At 45.4% G+C, this 19830-nt stretch overlaps 1 protein-coding gene across 1 annotated transcript; it reads right to left on the minus strand.

Moving 5' to 3' along the window:
- Positions 1-15624: 15624 nt before the first annotated feature.
- On the minus strand, positions 15625-18529 carry LOC125539349 (transport and Golgi organization 2 homolog). The gene is made up of 5 exons (XM_048702788.1): positions 18282-18529; positions 17995-18190; positions 17304-17507; positions 16179-16373; positions 15625-16024 (listed from the first exon to the last, which is right to left on the minus strand). Exons 1-5 carry the CDS (start codon positions 18362-18364, stop codon positions 15890-15892), a joined length of 813 nt encoding a protein of 270 aa, XP_048558745.1. The 5' UTR covers positions 18365-18529; the 3' UTR covers positions 15625-15889.
- Between the last annotated feature and the right edge of the window lie 1301 nt (positions 18530-19830).

Consider the following 19830-nt stretch of genomic DNA (forward strand, 5'->3'; position numbering starts at 1 on the left):
CTTTTCCCTTCTTGAACTTAGTGGTTTTATTGACCATCAACACTTGATGTTCCTTCTTGACTTCTACCTCTGCTGATTTCAGCATAGCAAATACTTCAGGAATGGTCTTTTCCATCCCCTACATATTGAAGTTCATCACAAAGCTCTTGTAGCTCGGTGGAAGCGACTGGAGGATTCTGTCAATGACCGCATCATCCGGGAGATTAACTCCCAGCTGAGTCAAGCGGTTATGTAACCCAGACATAGTGAGTATGTGCTCACTGACAGAACTATTTTCCTCCATCTTACAACTGAAGAATTTGTCGGAGACTTCATATCTCTCGACCCGGGCATGAGCTTGGAAAACCATTTTCAGCTCTTCGAACATCTCATATGCTCCATGTCTCTCAAAATGCTTTTGGAGCCCCGGCTCTAGGCTGTAAAGCATGCCGCACTGAACGAGGGAGTAGTCATCGGTACATGCCTGCCAAGAGTTCATAACGTCTTGTTCTGCAGGGAGAACAGGTGCGTCACCCAGCGGTGCTTGTAGGACATAATCTTTCTTGGCAGCTATGAGGATGATCCTCAGGTTCTGGACCCAGTCCGTATAGTTGCTGCCATCGTCTTTCAGCTTGGTTTTCTCTAGGAACGCGTTGAAGTTGAGGACTATGTTGGCCATTTGATCTACAAGACATATTGTAAAGATTTTAGACTAAGTTCATGATAATTAAGTTCATCTAATCAAATTATTCAATGAACTCCCACTTAGATAGACATCCCTCTTCTAGTCATCTAAGTATAACATGATCCGAGTCAACTAGGCCGTGTCCGATCATCACGTGAGACGGACTAGTCAACGTCGGTGAACATCTTCATGTTGATCGTATCTTCTATACGACTCATGCTTGACCTTTCGGTCTTCTGTGTTCCGAGGCCATGTCTATACACATGCTAGGCTCGTCAAGTCAACCTAAGTGTTTGCATGTGTAAATCTGTCTTACACCCGTTGTATGTGAACGTTTGAATCAAACACCCGATCATCACGTGGTGCATTGAAACAACGAACTGTCGCAACGGTGCACAGTTAGGGGGAACACTTTCTTGAAATTATTATGAGGGATCATCTTATTTACTACCGTCGTTCTAAGTAAACAAGATGCAAAACATGATAAACATCAAATGCAATCAAATTATAATAGTGACATGATATGGCCAATATCACATAGCTCCTTTGATCTCCATCTTGGGGCTCCATGATCATCTTGTCACCGGCTTGACACCATGATCTCCATCATCATGATCCCCATCATCGTGTCTCCATGAAGTTGCTCGCCAACTATTACTTCTACTACTATGGCTAACGCGTTTAGCAATAAAGTAAAGTAATTTACATGGCGTTTCTCAATGACACGCAGGTCATACAAAAAATAAAGACAACTCCTATGGATCCTGCCGGTTGTCATACTCATCGACATGCAAGTCGTGATTCCTATTACAATAGCATGAACAACTCATACATCACAACTTTGGCCATATCATATCACAAAGCACTTGCTGCAAAAACAAGTTAGACGTCCTCTAATTGTTGTTGCAAGTTTTACGTGGCTGAAGTAGGGTTCTAGCAAGAACGTTTTCTTACCTACGTGAAAGCCACAACGTGATTTGTCAACTTCTATTTACCCTTCATAAGGACCCTTTTCATCGAATCCGCTCCAACTAAAGTAGGAGAGACAGACACCCGCCAGCCACCTTATGCAACTTGTGCATGTTAGTCGGTGGAACCGGTCTCACGTAAGCGTACGTGTAAGGTTGGTCCGGGCCGCTTCATCCCACAATACCGTTGAAGCAAGATAAGACTAGTAACGGCAAGAAAGTTGACAACATCTACGCCCACAACAAATTGTGTTCTACTCGCGCAAGAAGAACTACGCATAGACCTAGCTCATGATGCCACTGTTGGAGAACGTTGCAGAAAACAAAAAAATTTTCCTACGGTTTCACCAAGATCCATCTATGAGTTCATCTAGCAACGAAGTGATTGGATTGCATCTACATACCTTTGTAGATCACGCGCGGAAGCGTTCAAAGAACGGGGATGAGGAAGGCGTACTCGACGTGATCCAAATCACCGGAGATCCTAGCGCCGAACGGACGGCACCTCCGCGTTCAACACACGTACGGTCAGCGTAACGTCTCCTTCTTCTTGATCCAGCAAGGGGAAGGAGAGGTTGAGGAAGATGGCTCCAGCAGCAGCACGACGGCGTGGTGGTGATGGAGCTGCAGTACTCCGTCAGGGCTTCGCCAAGCGCTATGGAGGAGGAGGAGGTGTTGGAGAGGGAGAAGGAGGCAACCAAAGGCATGGATGAAAAAGCCCTCCTTCCCCCACTATATATAGGAGGGCCTAAGGGGGGGCGCCGGCCCTAGGAGATCCAATCTCCTAGGGGGCGGCGGCCAAGGGAGGTTTCCCTCCCCCCCAAGGCACCTAGGGGTGCCTTCCACTTGTGGGACTCTTCCCCTTTGGAAACCCTAGGCGCATGTAGGCCAAGGCGCACCCCCTTACAGCCCATGTGGCCCCCGGGGCAGGTGCCCCACCCGGTGGACCCCCGGGACCCTTCCGGTGGTCCCGGTACAATACCGGTGACCCCGAAACTTGTCCCGATGGCCGAAATAGGACTTCCCATATATAAATCTTTACCTCCGGACCATTCCGGAACTCCTCGTGACGTCCGGGATCTCATCCGGGACTCCGAACAACATTCGGGTTACTGCATATACATATCCCTACAACCCTAGCGTCACCGAACCTTAAGTGTGTAGACCCTACGGGTTCGGGAGACCATGTAGACATGACCGAGATGACTCTCCGGTCAATAACCAACAGCGGGATCGATGACTCTCCGGTCAATAACCAACAGCGGGATTTGGATACCCATGTTGTCTCCCACATGCTCCACGATGATCTCATCGGATGAACCACGATGTCGAGGATTCAATCAACCCCGTATGCAATTCCCTTTGTCAATCGATATGTTACTTGCCCGAGATTCGATCGTCGGTATCCCAATACCTCGTTCAATCTCGTTACCGGCAAGTCACTTTACTCGTACCGTAATGCATGATCCCGTGACCAGACACTTGGTCACTTTGAGCTCATTATGATGATGCATTACCGAGTGGGCCCAGTGATACCTCTCCGTCATACGGAGTGACAAATCCCAGTCTTGATCCGTGTCAACCCAACAGCCACTTTCGGAGATACCCGTAGTATACCTTTATAGTCACCCAGTTACGTTGTGACGTTTGGTATACCCAAAGCACTCCTACGGTATCCGGGAGTTACACGATCTCATGGTCTAAGGAAAAGATACTTTGACATTGGAAAACTCTAGCAAACGAACTATACGATCTTATGCTATGTTTAGGATTGGGTCTTGTCCATCACATCATTCTCCTAATGATGTGATCTCGTTATCAATGACATCCAATGTCCATAGTCAGGAAACCATGACTATCTGTTGATCAATGAGCTAGTCAACTAGAGGCTTACTAGGGACATGTTGGTGTCTGTTATTCACACATGTATTACGATTTCCGAATAACACAATTATAGCATGAATAAAGACAATTATCATGAACAAGGAAATATAATAATAATGCTTTTATTATTGCCTCTAGGGCATATTTCCAACACAATGTATGAAGGCATTAAGCATGGATAAGCAAGGATGGATGGCAAAGGCTTGGAAGGGAAGTAGAGGAGGAAAGGCGGCTATTGATAGTTTGTCGGACTGTCCGGCAAATTGCTTGGCTACCCAAGAAATCCGGCCAATGCCCGACGGTTCATCTGGGGTCATTTTTTGGACAATCGAGAGCAAAAACCCCAAGACAGAGAAAGCCCTAGACGTTTGACACTTTGTCTGGCAACTTTGTTGGATTGTACGACCCCTAAATGACATCCACAGACCGACTCCTGCACCAGCCCGAAGCCAAGCCAACATTAGCTGCTAGACTATTCGACCAGATTCGGCTGGATTGTCCGGCCAACTTCCTGCTTGGAGATTTGGCTATAAAGGTCGTGTATCTCTCTCCCTCACCGACCCTTTCATACCTAGACTATATAAATTGTACCTCTAGCACTTTTTAGGGTTAGCAAAGCATAAACTAAGAACTTGAGAGAGGTTTTATCAATCTATCTCCACCTAGAGGATCAAGATCTCATAATTAGAGAAGAATCCTCTTGGATTTCAAGGCCTCCATCTCTCTTTGAGATTCGGGGAAGAATATCTCTCAATACCTCCATATCTCCTAGATATGGGGGGGGGGGGCTACCATTGTTTCCTTCATTATCCTTGTTGTTCTTGAATCTAAGATGGAACTCTTGCACCAACCTTGGATTTGAGAGTAATTGGTGTGAATTTTATCCTATTGAGTGTTTTCCTCTTATCCCCCCCCTTGATTTGTACTTGTTCCTTGTTTTCTTCTCAATCCACCTTCAATTCATGAAGATTGGGCCACACTTGTGGTTTGCCCCATATCATTTGGTATAATGAGCCAGATTGGAACAAATTAAAGCCCCCATTTTCTAGCCTTGTTTTGATTATTTTTCTTACCTCATTTAGAAATCCTCATCAAAAATAGCCTCACCCAATCTCTTATAATTTGTTGAATTTCATGATATTTTGTTGGTTTTGCTCCATGGATTCGATGTGTTACTGGTAGATCTGGCCTCACTTTCCATTGCATTATCCCAATTTTGTCAAATTTCCCCTTTTTTTTTCTTTCTTCCCGTAATTTTTTTAGTGTCAGATTTTTCCGGAGTAGGCGTTTGGCCTGCTAGAACTGCTCGGCACGAAATCTGTCAAACTATTTCGCCAAGCTCTTTTTGAAGGAAATATGCCCTAGAGGCAATAATAAAGTTATTATTTATTTCCTCATATCATGATAAATGTTTATTATTCATGCTAGAATTGTATTAACCGGAAACAGAATACATGTGTGAATACATAGACAAACAGAGTGTCACTAGTATGCCTCTACTTGACTACCTCGTTGATCAAAGATGGTTAAGTTTCCTAACCATTGACATGGGTTGTCATTTGATTAACGGGATCACATCATTAGGAGAATGGTGTGATTGACTTGACCCATTCCGTTAGCTTAGCACTTGATCGTTTAGTTTGTTGCTATTGCTTTCTTCATGACTTATACATGTTCCTATGACTATGAGATTATGCAACTCACGTTTATCGGAGGAACACTTTGTGTGCTACCAAACGTCGCAACGTAACTGGGTGATTATAAAGGTGCTCTACAGGTGTCTCCAAAGGTACTTGTTGGGTTGGCGTATTTCAAGATTAGGATTTGTCACCCAGATTGTGGGAGAGGTATTTCTGGGCCCTCTCGGTAATGCACATCACTTAAGCCTTGCAAGCATTGCAACTAATGAGTTAGTTGCGGGATGATGTATTACAGAACGAGTAAAGAGACTTGCCGGTAACGAGATTGAACTAGGTATTGAGATACCGACGATCGAATCTCGGGCAAGTAACATACCGATGACAAAGGGAACAACGTATGTTGTTATGCGGTTTCACCGATAAAGATCTTCGTAGAATATGTAGGAGCCAATATGAGCATCCAGGTTCCGTTATTGGTTATTGACTGGAGATGTGTCTCGGTCATGTCTACATAGTTCTTGAACCCGTAGGGTCCGCACGCTTAACGTTACGATGACAGTTATATTATGTGTTTATATGTTTTGATGTACCGAAGGTTGTTCGGAGTCCCGGGTGTGATCAAGGACATGACGAGGAGTCTCGAAATGGTCGAGACATAAAGATTGATATATTGGAAGCCTATATTTGGAGGTCGGAAGTGTTCCGGGTGAAATCGGGATTTTACCGGAGTACCGGGAGGTTACCGGAACCCCCCGGGGGCTTAATGGGCCTACATGGGCCTTAGTGGAAATAGAGGGCAGCAAGGGAAGTGTGGGGTGCGCCCCCCAAGGCCCAAACCGAATTGGTTTAGGGCAAAGGGGGCCGGCCCCCTCTTTCCTTCTTCCCCTCTTTCTTTCCTTCTCCAGAATCCTATTCCGACTAGGAAAGGGGGGGAGTCCTACTCCCGGTGGGAGTAGGACTCCTCCTGGCGCACCCTCTCCCTGGCCGGCCGCACCCCGCTTGCTCCTTTATATACGGGGGCAAGGGGGCACCCCATAGACACAACAATTGATCTCTTAGCCGTGTGCGGTGCCCCCCTCCACCATAGTCCACCTTGATAATACTGTAGCGGTGCTTAGGCGAAGCCCTGCATCGGTAGAACATCAACATCGTCACCACACTGTCGTGCTGATGAAACTTTCCCTCAACACTCGACTGGATCAGAGTTCGAGGGACATCATCGGGCTGAATGTGTGCTGAACTCGGAGGTGCCGTACGTTCGGTACTTGATCGGTCGGATCGTGAAGACGTGCAACTACATCAACCGCGTTGTGCAACGCTTCCGCTTTCGGTCTACGAGGGTACGTAGACAACACTCTCCCCTCTCTTTGCTATGTATCACCATGATCTTGCGTGTGCGTAGGATTTTTTTTGAAATTACTATGTTCCCCAATAGTGACATCCGAGCCAGGTTTTATGCGTAGATGTCATATGCATGAGTAGAACACAAGTGAGTTGTGGGCGATATAAGTCATACTGCTTACCAGCATGTCATACTTTGGTTCGGCGGTATTGTTGGATGAAGCGGCCCGGACCGACATTACGCGTACGCTTACGCGAGACTGGTTCTACCGACGTGCTTTGCACACAGGTGGCTGGCGGGTGTCAGTTTCTCCAACTTTAGTTGAACCAAGTGTGGCTACGCCCCGTCCTTGCGAAGGTTAAAATAGCACCAACTTGACAAACTATCGTTGTGGTTTTGATGCGTAGGTAAAAACGGTTCTTGCTAAGCCCGTAGCAGCCACGTAAAACTTGCAACAACAAAGTAGAGGACGTCTAACTTGTTTTTGCAGGGCATGTTGTGATGTGATATGGTCAAGACATGATGCTAAATTTTATTGTATGAGATGATCATGTTTTTTAACTGAGTTATCAGCAACTGGCAGGAGCCATATGGTTGTCGCTTTATTGTATGCAATGCAATCGCCCTGTAATGCTTTACTTTATCACTAAGCAGTAGCGATAGTCGTAGAAGCATAAGTTGGTGAGACGACAATGATGCTATGATGGAGATCAAGGTGTCGCGCCGGTGACGATGGTGATCATGACGGTGCTTCGGAGATGGAGATCACAAGCACAAGATGATGATGGCCATATCATATCACTTATATTGATTGCATGTGATGCTTATCTTTTATGCATCTTATCTTGCTTTGATTGACGATAGCATTATAAGATGATCTCTCACTAAATTATCAAGGTACAAGTGTTCTCCCTGAGTATGCACCGTTGCGATAGTTCTTCGTGCTGAGACACCATGTGATGATCGGGTGTGATAGGCTCTACGTTCAAATACAACGTGTGCAAAACAGTTGCACACGCGGAATACTCAGGTTACACTTGATGAGCCTAGCATATAACAGATATGGCCTTGGAACACGGAGACCGAAAGGTCGAGCGTGAATCATATAGTAGATATGATCAACATAGTGATGTTCACCATTGAAACTACTCCATCTCACGTGATGATCGGACATGGTTTAGTTGATTTGGATCATGTGATCACTTAGAGGATTAGAGAGATGTCTATCTAAGTGGGAGTTCTTAGGTAATATGATTAATTGAACTTAAATTTATCATGAACTTAGTACCTGATAGTATCTTGCTTGTCTATGTTGATTGTAGATAGATGGCCCGTGTTGTTGTTCCGTTGAATTTTAATGCATTCCTTGAGAAAGCAAAGTTGAAAGATGATGGTAGCAATTACACGGACTGGGTCCGTAACTTGAGGATTATCCTCATTGCTGCACAGAAGAATTACGTCCTGAAAGCACCGCTAAGTGCCAAGCCTGCTGCAGGAGCAACACCAGATGTTATGAACGTCTGGCAGAGCAAAGCTGATGACTACTCGATAGTTCAGTGTGCCATGCTTTACGGCTTAGAATCGGGTCTTCAACGACATTTTGAACGTCATGGAGCATATGAGATGTTCCAGAAGTTGAAGTTAATATTTCAAGCAAATGCCCGGATTGAGAGATATGAAGTCTCCAATAAGTTCTATAGTTGCAAGATGGAGGAGAATAGTTCTGTCAGTGAACATATACTCAAAATGTCTGGGTATCATATCACTTGACTCAACTGGGAGTTAATCTTCCTGTTGATAGTGTCATTGACAGAGTTCTTCAATCACTGCCACCAAGCTACAAAAGCTTTGTGATGAACTATAACATGCAAGGGATGAATAAGACTATTCCCGAGCTCTTCACGATGCTAAAGGCCGCGGAGGTAGAAATCAAGAAGGAGCATCAAGTGTTGATGGTCAATAAGACCACCAGTTTCAAGAAAAAGGGCAAAGTGAAGAAGAAGGGGAACTTCAAGAAGAACAGCAAACAAGTTGCTGCTCAGGAGAAGAAACCCAAGTCTGGACCTAAGCCTGAGACTGAGTGCTTCTATTGCAAGCAGACTAGTCACTGCAAGCGGAACTGCCCCAAGTATTTGGCGGATAAGAAGGATGGCAAAGTGAACAAAGGTATATGTGATATACATGTTATTGATGTGTACCTTACTAATGCTCGCAGTAGCACCTGGGTATTTGATACTGGTTATTTTGCTAACATTTGCAACTCGAAACAGGGACTACGGATTAAGCGAAGATTGGCTAAGGATGAGGTGACGATGCGCGTAGGAAATGGTTCCAAAGTCGATGTGATCGCGGTCTTAGACCTAAATAATTGTTATTTGGTGCCAGCGTTGAGCATGAACATTATATCTGGATCTTGTTTGATGCGAGACGGTTATTCATTTAAATCAGAGAATAATGGTTGTTCTATTTATATGAGTAATATCTTTTATGGTCATGCACCCTTGAAGAATGGTCTATTTTTTGAATCTCGATAGTAGTGATACACATATTCATAATATTGAAACCAAAAGATGTAGAATTGATAATGCTAGTGCAACTTATTTGTGGCAGTGCCGTTTAGGTCATGTCGGTGTAAAGCGCATGAAGAAACTCCATACTGATAGACTTTTGAAACCACTTGATTATGAATCACTTAGTACTTGCGAACCGTGCCTCATAGGCAACATGACTAAAACGCCGTTCTCCGGTACTACGGAGAGAGCAACAGATTTGTTGGAAATCATACATACAGATGTATGTGGTCCGATGAATATTGAGGCTCGTGGCGGATATCGTTATTTTCTCACCTTCACAGATGATTTAAGCAGATATGGGCATATCTACTTCATGAAACATAAGTCTGAAACATTTGAAAAGTTCAAAGAATTTCAGAGTGAAGTAGAAAATCATCGTAACAAGAAAATAAAGTTTCTACGATCAGATCGTGGAGGAGAATATTTGAGTTATGAGTTTGGTCTTCATTTGAAACAATGCGGAATAGTTTCGCAACTCATGCCACCGAGAACACCAAAGTGTAATGGTGTGTCCGAACGTCGTAATCGTACTTTACTAGATATGTTGCAATCTATGATGTCTCTTACTGATTTACCGCTATCGTTTAGGGGTTATGCTTTAGAGACGGCCGCATTCACGTTAAATAGGGCACCATCGAAATCCGTTGAGACGACGCCTTATGAACTGTGGTTTGGCAAGAAACCAAAGTTGTCGTTTCTTAAAGTTTGGGGCTGCGATGCTTATGTGAAAAAGCTTCAACTTGATAAGCTCGAACCCAAATTGGAGAAATGTGTCTTCATAGGGTACCCAAAGGAGACTATTGGGTACACCTTCTATCACAGATCCGAAGGCAAGACTTTTGTTGCTAAATTCGGAACATTTCTGGAGAAGGAGTTTCTCTCGAAAGAAGTGAGTGGGAGGAAAGTAGAACTTGATGAGGTAACCATACCTGCTCCCTTATTGGAAAGTAGTTCATCGCAGAAAACGGTTTCTACGACACCTACACCAATTAGTGAGGAAGATAATGATGATGATCATGAAACTTCAGATCAAGTTGTTACTGAACCTCGTAGATCAACTAGAGTAAGATCCACACCAGAGTGGTACGGTAATCCTGTTCTGGAAGTCATGCTACTAGATCATGATGAACCTACGAACTATGAAGAAGCGATGGTGAGCCCAGATTCCGCAAAATGGCTTGAGGCCATGAAATCTGAGATGGGATCCATGTATGAGAACAAAGTATGGACTTTGGTTGACTTGCCCGATGATCGGCAAGCAATTGAGAATAAATGGATCTTCAAGAAGAATACTGACGCTGACGGTAATGTTACTGTCTACAAAGCTCGACTTGTTGCGAAAGGTTTTCGACAAGTTCAAGGGATTGACTACGATGAGACTTTCTCACCCGTAGCGATGCTTAAGTCTGTCCGAATCATGTTAGCAATTGCCGCATTTTATGATTATGAGATTTGGCAAATGGATGTCAAAACTGCATTCCTGAATGGATTTCTGGAAGAAGTGTTGTATATGATGCAACCGAAAGGTTTTGTCGATCCAAAGGGAGCTAACAAAGTGTGCAAGCTCCAGCGATCCATTTATGGACTGGTGCAAGCCTCTCGGAGTTGGAATAAACGCTTTGATAGTGTGATCAAAGCATTTGGTTTTATACAGAATTTTGGAGAAGCCTGTATTTACAAGAAAGTGAGTGGGAACTCTGTAGCATTTCTGATATTATATGCGGATGACATATTGCTGATTGGAAATGATATAGAATTTCTGGATAGCATAAAGGGATACTTGAATAAGAGTTTTTCAATGAAAGACCTCGGTGAAGCTGCTTACATATTGGGCATCAAGATCTATAGAGATAGATCAAGACACTTAATTGGACTTTCACAAAGCACATACCTTGACAAAGTTTTGAAGAAGTTCAAAATGGATCAAGCAAAGAAAGGGTTCTTGCCTGTGTTACAAGGTGTGAAGTTGAGTAAGACTCAATGCCCGACCACTGCAGAAGATAGAGAGAAAATGAAAGATATTCCCTATGCTTCAGCAATAGGCTCTATCATGTATGCAATGCTGTGTACCAGACCTGATGTGTGCCTTGCTATAAGTCTAGTAGGGAGGTACCAAAGTAATCCAGGAGTGGATCACTGGACAACGGTCAAGAACATCCTGAAATACCTGAAAAGGACTAAGGATATGTTTCTCGTTTATGGAGGTGACAAAGAGCTCATCGTAAATGGTTACGTTGATGCAAGCTTTGACACTGATTCGGACTATTCTAAATCGCAAACCGGATACGTGTTTACATTGAATGGTGGAGCTGTCAGTTGGTGCAGTTCTAAACAAAGCGTTGTGGCGGGATCTACATGTGAAGCGGAGTACATAGCTGCTTCGGAAGCAACAAATGAAGGAGTCTGGATGAAGGAGTTCATATCCGATCTAGGTGTCATACCTAGTGCATCGGGTCCAATGAAAATCTTTTGTGACAATACTGGAGCTATTGCCTTGGCGAAGGAATCCAGATTTCACAAGAGAACCAAGCACATCAAGAGACGCTTCAATTCCATCCGGGATTTAGTCCAGGTGGGAGACATAGAAATTTGCAAGATACATATGGATCTGAATGTTGCAGACCCGTTGACTAAGCCTCTTCCACGAGCAAAACATGATCAGCACCAAGGCTCCATGGGTGTTAGAATCATTATTGTGTAATCTAGATTATTGACTCTAGTGCAAGTGGGAGACTGAAGGAAATATGCCCTAGAGGCAATAATAAAGTTATTATTTATTTCCTTATATCATGATAAATGTTTATTATTCATGCTAGAATTGTATTAACCGGAAACAGAATACATGTGTGAATACATAGACAAACAGAGTGTCACTAGTATGCCTCTACTTCACTTGCTTGTTGATCAAACATGGTTAAGTTTCCTAACCATTGACATGGGTTGTCATTTGATTAACGAGATCACATCATTAGGAGAATGATGTGATTGACTTCACCCATTCCGTTAGCTTAGCACTTGATCGTTTAGTTTGTTGCTATTGCTTTCTTCATGACTTATACATGTTCCTATGACTATGAGATTGTGCAACTCCCTTTTACCGGAGGAACACTTTGTGTGCTACCAAACGTTACAACATAACTGGGTGATTATAAAGGTGCTCTACAGGTGTCTCCAAAGGTACTTGTTGGGTTGGCGTATTTCGAGATTAGGATTTGTCACTCCGATTGTCGAAGAGGTATCTCTGGGACCTCTCGGTAATGCACATCACTTAAGCCTTGCAAGCATTGCAACTAATGAGTTAGTTGCGGGATGATGTATTACAGAATGATTAAAGAGACTTGCCGGTAATGAGATTGAACTAGGTATTGAGATACCGACGATCGAATCTCGGGCAAGTAACATACCATGACAAAGGGAACAACGTATGTTGTTATGCGGTTTGACCGATAAAGATCTTCGTAGAATATGTAGGAGCCAATATGAGCATCTAGGTTCCGCTATTGGTTATTGACCGGAGATGTGTCTCGGTCATGTCTACATAGTTCTCGAACCCGTAGGGTCCGCACGCTTAACGTTACGATGACAGTTATATTATGAGTTTATATGTTTTGATGTACCAAAGGTTGTTCGGAGTCCCGGATGTGATCAAGGACATGACGACGAGTCTCGAAATGGTCGAGACATAAAGATTGATATATTGGAAGCCTATATTTGGATGTCGGAAGTGTTCCGGGTGAAATTGAGATTTTACCGGAGTACCGGGAGGTTACCGGAACCCCCCGGGAGCTTAATGGGCCTACATGGGCCTTAGTGGAAATAGAGGGCAGCAAGGGAAGTGTGGGGCGCGCCCCCAAGGCCCAAACCGAATTGGTTTAGGGCAAAGGGGGCCGCCCCCCTCTTTCCTTCTTCCCCTCTTTCTTTCCTTCTCCTGAATCCTATTCCAACTAGGAAAGGGGGGAGTCCTACTCCCGGTGGGAGTAGGACTCATCTTGGCGCGCCCTCTCCCTGGCCGGCCGCATCCCCTTGCTCCTTTATATACGGGGGCAAGGGGGCACCCCATAGACACAACAATTGATCTCTTAATCTCTTAGCCGTGTGCGGTACCCCCCTCCACCATAGTCCACCTCGATAATACTGTAGCGGTGCTTAGGCGAAGCCCTGCGCCAGTAGAACATCAACATCGTCACCACGCCGTCGTGCTGATGAAACTTTCCCTCAACACTCGGCTGGATCGGAGTTCGAGGGACGTCATCGGGCTGAACGTGTGCTGAACTCGGAGGTGTCGTACGTTCGGTACTTGATCGGTCGGATCATGAAGACGTACGACTACATCAACCGCGTTGTGCTAACGCTTCCGCTTTCGGTCCACGAGGGTACGTAGACAACACTCTCCCCTCTTGTTGCTATGCATCACCATGATCTTGCGTGTGCGTAGGATTTTTTTGAAATTACTACGTTCCCCAACACTTTTCATCTGGTTGGCTCTTTTATTGTGCATCTTCGTTATCCCATCACTACATTGGGTCCCCGTCGGAGCAGACGACATGGGTACTCCCTTGGGTAACTCTACAATGACTCCACCAGCAATGACTTCGTAAATGACAACAACAACTCCCTCATTTGACACCTTCACCGGAAGCAAGGCCGGTCCATCTAACTTCATTAAGGGTAAAGGTGACATGAGGTATCCATTATGCCAAACACTTATCTTTCCTTTGTCATTGCACTTGATAGCCATTAGACCATTTGTGATTACCTTTGCTCCTGATAGGACTTGCTATTCGAGAATTGCCGGGCCTGTCAACTTGTGCGCCATTGTGATAGCTTCGCTTCCTATCGTGTGCTATAGTTACCCCGTGCATATCTTATATACTTGTATTGCATATTTGGTCAAGGCTTAAAGAAAGTGGTGAAAGGAAGAGGAAGTTCAAGGGGGAGAGAGAGAGTACAACAAGAAAGATACATGTCACAAGGATACTTCAGGTAGTGACTTGTTACGCTTGTTCTTGTAGGTTGGTGCGCAAGCTGCGAATATACACCTCAAGAGCAACCGTGCTAGCGTCGCTCCTTGCCTCTGCGTGAGCATTGGTCTTCATTGGCTCATTCCTTTGGTTGCACTAGCCCCGTTATCTTTGTGTGTGTGTTTCTCCGCCGCTGTTTCTCTAATTTGTGATCTACTTGTATCTCATTTGGATCTTACCCAACATTTTCAACAACTTGATCCACTTGTTGCATGATATTGTGCCACTAATTAGTACCAAGCTACATTGCCTTTGCGTGTAGGTGTGAGGTTGTACAAGGTTCATTACCAATTGCACTCAATTTTCATTATCAAACGTTCAGTCTCTTGACCATTCACCAGCATTGGAAAGAGATAACTTTGGTATTGTTTTTCATCTCTACTTGCATCTTGCTCAAGTGTCATTATGGACAAAGAAGGTACATCTCATCCGGTCTTTGACGAACAAGAGGACGTGCATGACTTTGTCGCCAAGTCTCGTCACTTCAGCCTCCAACGAGCCATGAATGACGCCAACACCATCTTGAATGAGCACATGGATAACCTCGCCGCCGACATGCGTCAAGCCAAAGCTCGCACAAGGGTGGTTGCATTTCTCCTTGGCCATGAGGGTAGAGGGGGGAGGGTGACAGGATATCTTGGCGTTGTTGTGACTTCGACAGTGGCGGCTCCCTGGTCAAGATCCGGAGGTCTCGTGTTGGCGGCAGTGGTCCTTCCCTTGGGTCATGTCGGTGATCTTTCTACCTCGGGGGGCACGGTTGAGGTTCCGAGCAAAAGCTCCGGGGGCACTGACAATAGTGATGCATGCGGGTGTTGCTTCCCTCTCGGGGGCATCACTGTGGGTCCCTTCTCCGTGTCAGGGTTCAAGGTGAAAACCCTAGCCCGTCGTTTTGGGTTCAGCAGTGGCGGCGCATTGCGCCGTTACCCTCTTGGGGGGCAGCATCGGGGACCTTAGGTGCCTACTGGTTGCAGTGTGTCGGCGTCTTCGGGTTTGCTTTGATCCTGGCGTGAAGCTTCTTCAACTTAGGCATGTAGTTGATTCGTGGGTCTCCAACCTTTTAAATGTGTCCTTTTTGTCACCATCCCCGGCCCTCGCTATCCACTGGCGAGAGGGCATGTGACCCTCTCCGGTGATATCTTGGTGTGTTCGGTGCAATGGGGTCCAGTGGTTTCCCAAGGCAGCATGGTTTTGTTCCTATCGGTAGTCTAGGTCGCCACCTTTTTTCATGCTCGGCTTTTAGTTGGTGGTGTTCTCGCTTACCGCTCGGATGTCTTTTTCTCTTTTGACATGCGTGTATGAGGATTTCAAACGATTTTTATCTATTCAGCCGTTTGTGTTTTATATATAAAATATTAAAATTGTGCTGCTTTATATATATAATGGTGCGATGGCCTGGTTTGCGAGTTTTCGGCTGAAGGATGAGGACGAACTTGCTGATGTATTGCTTGATATGATGCTCTTGGATGTAATATGAATAGAGTTCTCTCTCTGTAGTTTCTGTTCAGTTTGTCCAAAAAAAAATTGAGAAATGCTACTAAAGCTTTCGTTTTCAAGGGGTCTTCACCAACAGCTGTGTCATCAGTTTCATTTTGAATGAAATGAAATTGGGAGCTCTCCTCCTTAATTCGAAAAAGAAGAACAAAACATGGGGGTACAGTGGACTTCAAAGACTTTTGAGATTGCAATGCATCGGTTTCTGCTTTCTGAGTCACAACCACCGGTATCATACAATCGTGTCTAACACCCTCAGTTTCCCTGTGCAAACACTCACACCCACTATATGTTCCTTGCGTCTTGCTATTGTGCCATCTCCATTTCAAACTGTACTACATTCTCATTCCACAAGCTGCTGGCCAAGGACTTCTCGTAGAAAGTTACCTCACCATCCAGTTTCACCCCAATGGCAGCCATGCTTCGTGTCCCGTATCTTGCCTGAAAAAGCAGATAGAAATTTCAGCATCTCCTTGCACAATACAATTGCCAAAGCAAGAAAGTCAATCTGTTACATGGCAGGCATTTGTGCGAGCAATCTGCACCATCCATGTGAAGCGCTGTTTGCGCGAAACAACATCTTGATACGATTTACCTGTCCCTTTTTCGTGTCGATGAATATAGAGCTCAACTCGTATTCCCAGTCAGGATCCACGCCAGTGTCAGGCACCACAGATCTGTCAGCTTTGACCGTATCTGTCATCAGTTCTTCAACCATCTGCTTCAAAGAGACTTCTGCGTCATCATGTGCTGCAAGAAATCCGTTGAAGCTCTGTCCCAAGCGCAACACCTGCAGGATGAGAAAAGAAGACGATGCGTGAAACTAGTACACAACTCTAGCTCGGGAAAAATTAGACTTGAAGCAATCAGAAGCTCCGGGTTTCCTCAGAATTTGTCCGTTTGTATATTTATCCGTATCGGTGAAATGGTGCATAAAACCTGCTTATCACAAGACAGTGCACTTATAGTGTTTAGAAACATGTATCATGTATGCATTCTAAAACTATAAAAGAGAACCCACTAAATACAGGTGCGAATTTTAATTGACCACAGTATTCGCTCAATTAGATTCAGTTTCTCTTCAAGATAAAGGGCAAAGGCAAACTCTTGTTTACGTGTTCTCTAAGAAAACAAAATGAACTTCAGTGGAAGCAAAGATAAATATCTAGACCAGTTGCCCAACTGCACAAGAATTTCAGATTGTACAGAATAGAACGGACTTGGAATATGTGAAGGTCAATTGCACACAAAAAAACAAGTTCATTTCCAATACCCAGCAACAATTAATATGGATAGGAGAGAGTGGTAGTTTTCTGGATTATCATAAATTCAAATTAACCAGCAAAAATATGAACTCTTAACATACCAGACCAGTTTGTTAGTATCTATGGACAAAGTAACCAAAATTTAGTGGATTTTTTTGTTCAACTTTAGCAATAGACCAACAAATCTGGTCCAGAAAGCATGTCATCACAAATTGAGAAATGAATGGAAGATTCACATAAACGACAGATGGAGCATTAAACTGGGCTATTGCAATTTTAAGTTTTAAGCCAGACAAGTTTGGTCACATGAAACTTCCACGAGGTGCCTGAATCTCAAGCATCTTGACTTCCTTTTTTTTTTGCAGAACAATAACTTGAGCGTAGTAGCAGCAAAGAACTATCCAGAAAAACATACAAAATCACACTCCAGTCATGAGTACAGTTGTTGCATGTACCTTTGGCCAAGGGGAATCAATAGCAGCATTAGAAAGCACATGACACCCAGGAGAAACTGTTTGAACCACAGGAGCGTCACCTGGCTTATTAGAGATGTACACCATGGTTCCTGAACGCACATCGGCCAGTACAAGATTAAAACCATTGTACTGATCTGCTTCCTTTGCAATTTCAGTTGCATACTCCAATGGACCCTGCCTGCCCTATATCAAAAATATCACAGCAACACAAACATAGTCAAGAACACAGCATGGATTCCTTAAACAATAGTCAATGAGGTTGAAAGGTATGATGGAGGGAGACTGCAGAAAATGCAGTGACCTCCCATATGTAAGGAAAGTCAAATGGGCTGGTCACTTGCAAATTGAAGAGGTCATTCAACAGAGGCAAACCTCCTATTTTGAATTTGAAAGATGAAGTTGAATCAGCATCATATGCCAGGATAACATTCGACACAACTATGGCATGCTGTATAATAGAATTATCTTTGTATACACATACAAATTATGGTACACTAACTTTGCTTTTGGAGTTGTGGGCGCACAAAAGAAGGGCTTATTCCATTGGAGCATATGCAGAGCAGGATCACACATTACTCAAAATCTTAGTAGGATACATCATGCAAGAATCTGTTTTGAGTTCAACTACCGAAGGTACGGAGAAAACAGAGCAAATTTGAGAAGGTCGCACCTGGAGAAACCTGACGGGAAGCTCCCCTCTGGACCTCGCCCCAACCCGGGGGCTGGGCTCCCGGACGTTCGTCAGGAAGGCCAACTTCCCTCCCTTAGTGCACCCCAGCCACGTGCCCCCGCCTAGCTCGTCCATGCCCCCGAGGATCTCCTCGCCCTCCCCCGCGGCGGCCCACCACTGCGCTGGCCGCGTCGGCCTTCACATAATTCGCGCGCGCACGGTCAGAAGGATAGAGAGATTGGAACACGAAGTGGGGGCGGATCTGGGCTACGAGGGGGGCGGCGCACCTGGAGTGGAACTCGTCGCGGTTGAAGAGGAGGAGCAGGCCGTACGCCGGGTGAGCCTGCCATGTCCACGCCGCGATGCACATGGCCGTCGGCGTCGGGGGCTCGGTTCGGTGGAGAAGGCGAAGGGTTCGGGAGGTAGTCGGAACACGTGTGTGCTCGCGTGCTCGCTGACCGCGGCGCCCGTCGTTGGGTAGAGCACCACGAGGACGGCCGACGGTGACCGGCGAGATGGTGTAATTACGGAAAGGTACCTACAGAAGCGCGAATATATGTCCCTGGTTGGAAGACGGGGCACCGGCTTGCACAGGTTCTCCTAACCGTCGATGGCCTAACCAGTGGTCCAAATCATTATCACCCTTGCACTTGGCCGGAGCTAGAGGTTAAGAGCATCTGCAAAACGTCAGTGCCAGACCGGAGAAAAGCCATCCAACTGGACGTCTCATAGGCGCCCACACAATCGGACTGACCGGCACTCCCCATACCCGGCCAATATCTAGGGCGGATATGGGATGCTCGCGATTGGACGCGGGGGCCACATCGAATCGACCCACTAGGCCCGCGCCACCCTGCCGATGCACCACAAATACCTCACCCCGTCAGACGATCCCTAGTCAAATCCTCACTTTCTCAGTCCACTCGTTTTCTCCGTTGCTCGTCCCATCGCTTCCTCTCAAATTCATCCCTGCCCCTCGGCCATGGCCAAGTCCGTGAAGGACTCCGGCAGCGAGTCCGATCCTATGGACTGGGATGACCTCGTGAAGGAGGAGGACATCGGCTCCGGCAGCGACGTGCCGGATGATGAGGAGCTCCGCCGCCAACTCCTTCGGGTCCCGCCGACGGAATGCTTGTCGCGCCCGCCCGCCCCGCTCCACATCCGAAGCAGAGCGGGTGTCAACCCTTCTCCTTCGGCACCATCCTTGCCCGAGCAGCATTGGGTGCTATAAGGACATATTTATCCCTAAGTGGTTTTGGTGATTGATAACAATGCATTTGCGGACTAATCGTGCATTGAGCATTTCAGATATCTCATGTCTAGGCACAACACGATTTGGTGCCCCTCGGAGCCTATCGAAGACGGCGTTTCTCTATGTCTCTTTTCGGTGGATTTGAGTCATAGAAAAGCCGTACTATTAAGAGAGGGTCCGCTTTGGAAAGGTTAGGATGAAATCATCACGTACACATCTATTTCTTTGCACCACCTTTCCTTGCTTCTTTGGAGCACCGGTTGTTCCCTTGTAGCTGCGAAGATGAAGGCATCATAGTGCTAATGATTTGCGGCATGCGGTAGTACTGCTTAAGGAAGCAGTAGTACCGCAGCTGGCCACTCCCTGTGAGCTGATGTACCGTGTCGGATTTTTGCACTGACCAAAACTCAGCGGAAGTAGTCACAGATGTAATTTTATTAGTTCGTGCCTTCCCAGCCCAGGATGTGCTTTGCCTTGCGGTAGTACCGTGATACGTCTCCGTCGTATCTACTTTTCCAAACACTTTTGTCCTTGTTTTGGACTCTAACTTGCATGATTTGAATGAAACTAACCTGGACTGACGC

Source organism: Triticum urartu, chromosome 2, assembly GCF_003073215.2.
Source record: "Triticum urartu cultivar G1812 chromosome 2, Tu2.1, whole genome shotgun sequence".
NCBI classification, from domain to species: Eukaryota; Viridiplantae; Streptophyta; class Magnoliopsida; order Poales; family Poaceae; genus Triticum; species Triticum urartu.